We start from the raw sequence: 8,017 nt of genomic DNA, 5'->3' as shown, positions 1-8,017 counted from the left end.
TTATTATTACAATCGATAGTTTGTCAATTGTTCTTCATTGTTCGTCCATTTTAACGTTTCTTGGTTTGCAATTTTTCAATTCTTACTTTACGTTAAACGAACATAGCAATGTTTAACGTAAAGTAAAAATTGAAAAATTAATTATTACTGTTTTGCTAACGACCAACGATAAAAATGGACGAACAGTAAATAACAATCGACGAACTACCGATTGAAATATAAAAATCTTAATATTTATACCAATTAGGTGTTAACGTCGATTGGGTAAGAATTCGGCAAAAGAAATTATCTTTATCGGAAATAATGCTTTTTATATACAATGGGAAACCTCATATTTTGAGTCTACTAAATGCCTTTATATGTAGATGGAATATGCAAAGCTCTAAATTGTAGATTTCTTATTATTAGAAATCTCTGTACTTTGTTTTAAAAATTCTGAAGTTTTGTTTTGATAATTTCGATTCCAAATTGGCGTATTGCAACGTTGTTACTTTCACCAGTTAATTTTCACGTATTTTGCCAGTTTACACGTAGTATTTTAATGGATTGCGGAGAGTGGGCAATATTCTGAAAATTTGTGTAGAAAAAAAATTATAGTCTAATTAGAACTAGAAAAACTATACAAAATGTTTGCTAATTTAAAAAACAAACTAATAGAGGAAGTGAAGGCGTCGCCGTCCAAATTCCAACAATTTGCGGTAACTGGGGAAAACAAATTTAGGGAACCAGTAACACCACCTTGTATAAATTCGCCTTGGTGAAAACACAAGGCGACAAACCACTAGTCCCAATAACCACTGAAGCAAATGAAATGATGTCAAAACCAATAAATTTGTTACAAGTGTATTGTTACTCTGACTGAGCGGGGGAGGCATTGACTTCTTCAGGGTGGGGGAAGGAATTTTGTGTTTTTCTCTTTAATTTTTGCTCGTGCTTTCGCTCATCTTAAACTAATGTTTTTTTTCATCACTCCCTATTTTGCTTATTCCCCATAAATGTGATTGTGGTGGCCAAAAATGGAAAATAGGCCGCAGTCTCGTCGTCGGCTAGCACAACACCTAGCGGATCGGAGTCAACTGCGACAACGACAACCAACGAAAATTTTTTTAGCATTACAGAGGAAGGTAAGGAATTTAGTTGGATTATATTATTCGTATAGTATACTTGTATACATATGTATATAAATACATTCTTTTTTCAGATACACCGCAAAATTCTCCGTACAAACCTCTTAAATTGCCAACGGGTGCAGTAACCGGACGTACGCTTCATAATGGACCCGTCCCAACGGGTGGTGCGATTCCCCGTACGCGAAAATTATCCAATTCATCAATAGCCAGTGATGTGTCTTTCCGTCTACCAACCTACGAATCACCTCCCGTACGTAATTCATCTTCCATATAAATTATGTTATGGCTTTCATATTTTGCCCTATATCCAATAGATGTATCATATACAATCAGATTTAGAGTCGAATTGCAGTGAGCTGGAAGATACTGCTTCTACGGCAAAACTAGATGTGGTCACCAAAGAGCAGCTCTTCGATGCATATAAAAAATCTTTGGATCGCTACCATAAATATCGCAGTCGTTACGCAGATCTGGCAAAGAAATATAAGGATTTAGAACGCGACAGTGCTAAGGCGCGGGTATGGTTTTTTATTTCTTCCTAATAAACATGCATATTTACGTATGTATGTCTATGACTCTTACCAACTCGAAAAACGAAATTTTTGAACAAGTGCATAACTTTTGTTGTTTTCACCTAAGAACGAATATCAATAATTTGCACGAATTGTGCCAATTTTAGAAGTAAAAAATATAGAGCACTCGTTATAATAACTTTCAATCAGTACCAGATATGTAGTTGCGCAAGGTAAAAATATAATATACATACATACATACAGCGGCAGAAAAATAATTATTTTTCTACTGCTTATTAATTTTTTATGAAGGAATAGCTCATTATTAACATAAAACATATAAGTCCAAAATTCAAACTTTTTACAAAAATTAGGTCAATTCGACCAAGTTTCATCATCATTTATAATTTCATAGTTTTCTTTTAGTGTTGTTTCAGCCTTTTCTAAATTAGTTCTCTACATAGTTATACAGATTTAGATAAATAGAATATAAATTCAAAGTCATATCTTTAAAAATAAGGGATTCGTTGGCATCCTTAGAGCAGCTGTGACGGTATATAATAAATGTTTAGACATGTGTTTCTTAACTAACCACTTTAGTTGCGTTCGTAGCTTATTCGCTTTTGTTATCTCTTTTATAGTCTGTACTCGTGGAAACGCAAGATAAGGCTATTCGTCGCATCAGCGAACTGCGTGAGCAGTGTTCTTTAGAACAGCAAGCAAAAGCTCATCTCGAAGAAGCACTACGCATGGAAATGGATGATATGCAATGCAAAATGCAAGCGTATCAAACAAAGCTGCATTTACTAGGGGAAAATCCTGACAATGTGACAGACGTTGCGCCATCATCTGCCTCCAACGAAGCGAATGGCGGCGCTTCACTAATAGATCTAGACGATAATAATAGTGTCAACAATCTGATTAACCAAGAAGAGTTAATTGGTAAAGTTTCGATAAATAATCTCGAAAGTGCAAATTTCGAAAAAGATGCCCGGCATTTGGCTCAATTAGAAAAAGAATTAGGGGAGCGTCAAAGTAAAATCGAAGAGCTGACAACAAACATGATGAATGCTGAAGAAACTATAGCTCAATTACGTAAACAGGAGGAAGAGAATGCACTGCTGTTGGCGCAAACAAAACAAGCCATTTATTCAGAACTCGAAAGTAAAGAGAGTGAAGTAAAAAAACTAACAGCCAGAATTACCGCAATGCAAATAGACTTGGAAGAGGCCATGAAAAAGGATAAACAACAGAGTGGACAAGCAGACGAACTCAAGGAACTTCGAGAAAAATTCAAAAATTTACAGTTTACAAAACAAGAAATTGATGCCAAGCTTATTGCTGCTGAACATATGCTTGGGCAGTTGAAGGAGCAACAAATAGCGAAAGATACTACACTCAGAACAACTGAGGAGAAATTGGCAAAAGCAAGTAAGGATAGCGAAAATAAATTGGACGAGTTGCGGCTGCAGAATGCGCAGCTGAATGAGATGGTCCAGCGATATCAGCAAAACGAAGTATCGCTAGCCGAAATCGACAACGAATTGAACAGAACGAAGAATGAAAATGATAATCTCATTTCAACGCTTTCGGAAAATGAGCGAAAACTACAAGAATCGGAAGCAGAAGTACGTACACTGAAGCAACTGCTTGAGCGGCATCAGCAAGAAAAAACAGCGGAGGAGGAACGTGTCAAGGCTTTGCTCACCCGAGAGGAAGAATTGAGCAAGTCGTTGCAAGAAGCACAAGCCGAAAGGGATGTACAGATACAAATAGTGGAACAACTAGGTTCAGAGTTGAAGATATCAAATGATCGAAATTCGCAAAATGAGAGCGAAACGATTGCTGCACTCAAAGCAGAACTGCACAAGGCCAATGAAGAAATGACTGAAACAGTGAGGACTTTGAAGGAGCAGCTCTTCAATAAAGAAAAGGAATTAAAATCAGTATCAAACAAATTGGCGAAACAGAAGAAGCAATTCGAAATTCAACAGAAGCGTATACAAGAGCAAAGCGACGAAATTGAAATGCTCCGCACAGAGCTGAATAAACACGAGCAACATCTCAGCAATTTACAAACTGAGTCTGGTGCACGTGAACAGCGGGCAGAAGCGGAGAAAGCTAGACTAAAGGCACAAGTGCAAAGTATACTGAAAGATATAGCGCTAATGCAAGAAGAGATGCGCGTTGTGAAATCATCGCACGCTGATTTGGAAGTGGAAAAGTTAAAATTGGAGACTAAGATTGAGAGTATGCAAAGGGAGGCGCAGAATGCCAGTGATGGCAGTCAACGTGGGCTCGAGCAATTAGCTGATGCTGAAGACAAGTTGCGGCAGGTTGAGACAAAGTTACAGAAAGTCGAGACCGAGAATTCACAATTAGCAGAACGAAATTGCCTATTAGAAGAGCTAAACAATAGGCTTGAGAAGCAACTTGCAGAGCGAGAGCGCCAGAAAGACACAGAAGAGGCAAATGCAAATGAGTTGCGCTTTAAACTAGATTCGGCGGAGACAGCTCTGCAGAAAATAAACGAGAAAATGTCGCAGGTTCTGGACGAAAATTCTCGATTACACAATACACAAGAGCTAATGGATCACGATTACCGTACATTGCAAGATAAATTAAATGCATTGGAAAAGGAAAAGTTGCTGGCAGAGGACGCCCAGACGTCTATACAAGAAGATCTGGATCAACTCAGGGAACGAAAGTTGGTGTTGGAAACTAAATTACGGGAAACTGTCGAACAGTTACAGCAAGTAGAGGAAAAATATGCTGAAGAGAAAAAGAATGCCGAAGCATATGAGGAAGAACTTAAGGAGATGGCAAATTCTAGAGAGCGTTTGGAAAGAGAGAAACAGGCACTAAGCGCAGAATTGAATGAGCTTAGAGCAACACAATCAGATGATGAAAAATTGCAGAGTCTAATGAGGGAACAAAAACGTCGTATCGAAGAATTGGAAAACGAGTTGATTGATAAGGAGAAAGCGGCGAAAGCGAACCTAGAAATAGCAAACGAAGAGAAACTACAGTTGAAACAGGATATAGTGCAATTGCGAACGACGTTCGAAAATTTGGAGCACGCGAGGGAAGAACGCGAATTACTAAAAGCTCAAAATGCCGAATTGAACCAAGATTTGAGCATTTTAACAACCGAACTGCAACAGAGTCGGCAAGTTTGCCAAGAGCTTGAGGCGAAAGTGTCTCAGTTGCAGGTATTGGCCAGAGAAAAGGCAGAAAATGAACAAGAACTGAAGTTATTGAAAGATGAGTTTGAAAGATTGAAAGAGCAATCAAAAACGTATGGCGAAGAAGCGAAAAATAAAGAAACGGAATTAGAATCATTAAAACAACAAATGCAAAATGCAAATGGTCTAAGCGAAAGGCTGGGTAACACGGCGGCAGAACTGCAAAAGCAGCTAGAAATGGAAAAGAAGTTACGCGTCGAAGCCACAGGTAGTGCAGAGTTGGCTAACAAAAGAATTAATGAGCTGGAGGAGCAGCTAAGTTCTGCTAATAGCGACATAGAGCGATTGCACGAAAGCAATGATGCGATCCAAGTCGATATGGATAAATTACAGAATAAAAATGAGCTGCAATTGCAAAGCTTGGAGTATGTAGTAACACAACTTAGGGAAGAAACCGAAAATCTTCGACAACAGCTTGCGAGCCGGAAAGTAGATGCCGAAAAACTTGCAAATTTTGAGCAATTCCAAATTGAAAACGAATACTTGAATAAACATGTGAAACAATTGGAAACAGAGTTGGTCGAACAACGCGCAAACGTAGCCACGCAAGTACAAGAAGGACAGGATATGCGTGAGAAATTGAAGTCGATACAGTGTGAGCTTTATGTGCTGCGCGAGAATGCGGAAAAGCACGATGCCCAATTGACAGAGAAGCAAAACGCTATTGACAGTGCCAATAGGGAATGCAAAGAGTTACAAGAAAAGTTGACAAACGAACAGGCCGAGTTGGAGCGTCAGATTGTACACGCCAACTACATCACCGAGCAAAATGATGCGATACAAAGTGATCTGCTATACAAGCAACACCAATTGATCGAAGTAGAGCAACAATTGCGCGACACCAGGCTCGAGCTCGATGGAGTCAAATCCACATACGCCACCGAGATCGCCGCTAAGACGAAGGAAGTGGACACAATTCGCACCGAATTACAACAAGTTACTAGTGAGCTTGACAGCAAAGTGCAGGAGTTGGATACGTTGCGCTTTGAAATTGCCGAACGTAGCAGCTTGCAAGAAGTCTCACTCGCGCCGACAACTGTAGACAGTGGCCAAAAACCAATTGCAACTAGTGATGCAGAGCATTTGCGTCGCATCAACGAAACGTTACAAAGCGAATTGGAGGATCTAAAACACAAATCTACAGCCGAAATCACAGAGTTGCAACAAGAGATAGAAGATTTGCAAAGCAATGCGAAACATATGGTTGACCGTTTGGAGGAAGTCGAACGATTACGTGCTGATATGCACGCACAACAACTGCTTGCTACGCCACATGCTATGGATAATAATGTGACGACGTCGTCATCAGCTCAAGCGTTGTCTGCATCGCAACAAGAGGAGCTATTGCAACGTGAAAAAGCCGAATTAACTGCTAAACTACGTGAAATTATGAACGAAGTCCGCGATGTATCTGAGCGAAACCTTTTCCTTGAACAACAGTGTGAAAACTACCTGATATTGGAGCAGTCGAATGAACGTTTGAAGCTGCAGAATGCCAAGCTCTCACGACAGCTGGACGAAACCTTGGTGGGTAGCCTAGATGATGTATCTAACATTAGTCTAATTAATAATTGTTCTATATTTATGCATGTACGCACATAGGTGTCAATGCAACATAACGAAGGCATAACAGCGAACACGGAATTTGAGTACTTAAAAAATATTATGTTCCAGGTAAGAAAGAAATTTCATTTTAATACTCTTGTACAAAAGTGCAACCGGGTTTTCTGTCTATTGAGTCTTTTCTTATATATGTATATACTCTTATCATTTCAGTATTTAACGGGGTCTGCTAATGGTAACAATGAAACTCTTGTCAAAGTGATATCGGCTGTTTTGAAGTTCTCACCACAACAAACGCAAGTGGCGCTTGAAAAGGAACACCAACGACGCTCACTGGTAGGCTAAGTATACATATATGTATGTATTTATATGCCTTTGCTTTTTTACTTTTCTATATCGAATTTTAGATCAACAAAATCCTATAGCATGAACTGGAACAAGCATACGCATCCACATGGTGGTAGCATCAGCATTGCTTTAAAGAGATTAAGAAGAAATATTGAGTAATTAGTATATAAGTAAACTGCAGTGAAAGTAATGAATAAGTACTGAGGAAATTAATTCTAACACGCCGCGTGTCAACCGACAGTTATCTTCTGAATTGGCAGCGCCTTGCTTATGGTTCGCTTTGGGTATTAGTCTCAAAGATCTGCGGGAACTCGTACTAATTGAAAATGATTACTTAAATTGAAAAAAAATATATATATATTTAAACGACGCATTTTACATGTAAAAAATCCTAACTAAGTTATTTGTACAATAAAATTTAAAATGTGTAAAAACGCTTTGCCAAATGGGCGAAATGCAGTTCGAACCGTTGTAAATTGTAAAATAAAACAGTATAAATTATAAACTGCACGTTCGAAGTAAGCGTTTGCATACTCGCGAATTTCGGATAGTTATGAATTCGCCGAGGTTAGAGTTTTATACAATATATGTATGTAAAACAAAATGTATTATCGTTACTTTGTTTGTTTCCGCTTGCACATGTATTTAAAAGGCATTGTTGTCGATAGAAATTGTGCAATCTTATATTGGAATTGTATGTGCATATTTTAATCACATACGAAATAAGCATATTTAAATATTTTATAAGACATAAAAATATACATACATATATCAAATATTGTTGTAAAGTAAGTTTTGCAACAACCTACGTATGTTTTTAGTTGAAGTAAAATAATGTTTAAATTGATAAATATAAAGCCATTTTTATTTATATGGGACAATGTAGAGGATTTTCAGGCCACCCTGAAAGTATGCAACTTGGAACCCGCAGTTTTGAGCAAATGTAAAGAGCCGAGAAGGATTTGGCTTCACTTGGTGTTTCCGATTGGCTTCAGTTTGCACAGAAAAGTAAGGACTGGCGTGCTTTATTGGACTTGGCCATATCTTTTGGATCTTAAAATTTTTAGATTATTTTAAGGTCTTTTATAATGAAAAATGTTTAAAAAATGCATAAACTCACGCATAAAAAATGTTTAACGTGTTCTACTATAGTGAAGAAGAAAACGATTCAATTCCATTTGAAATTATTCTTCGATATGAGCTTCGGAACCAATTTAAA

General features: G+C 37.9%; 1 protein-coding gene across 2 annotated transcripts; it reads left to right on the top strand.

Annotated features, from left to right (window-relative positions):
• The first annotated feature begins 480 nt into the window (after positions 1 to 480).
• Positions 481 to 7,997, top strand: LOC118743074 (myosin-2 heavy chain). Of its 2 annotated transcripts, XM_036475563.1 has the most exons (9): positions 481 to 698; positions 1,028 to 1,124; positions 1,202 to 1,380; positions 1,445 to 1,648; positions 2,284 to 2,629; positions 2,660 to 6,414; positions 6,490 to 6,561; positions 6,664 to 6,786; positions 6,858 to 7,997. In XM_036475563.1, the coding sequence occupies exons 1-9, from the start codon at positions 627 to 629 to the stop codon at positions 6,873 to 6,875; spliced, it is 4,866 nt and encodes a 1,621-aa protein (XP_036331456.1). In that variant the 5' UTR covers positions 481 to 626; the 3' UTR covers positions 6,876 to 7,997. The 2 variants fall into 2 exon arrangements, with proteins under 2 accessions (XP_036331456.1, XP_036331455.1); XM_036475562.1 differs by having other exon boundaries at positions 2,284 to 6,414.
• Positions 7,998 to 8,017: the final 20 nt, after the last annotated feature.

This window comes from Rhagoletis pomonella, unplaced genomic scaffold (genome assembly GCF_013731165.1).
Source record: "Rhagoletis pomonella isolate Grant_MI unplaced genomic scaffold, Rhpom_1.0 Rhpom_scaffold_00007, whole genome shotgun sequence".
Taxonomy (NCBI): domain Eukaryota; kingdom Metazoa; phylum Arthropoda; class Insecta; order Diptera; family Tephritidae; genus Rhagoletis; species Rhagoletis pomonella.
Note: the sequence above shows the minus strand (reverse complement) of the source record. Positions and strands in the feature narration are given on the sequence as shown.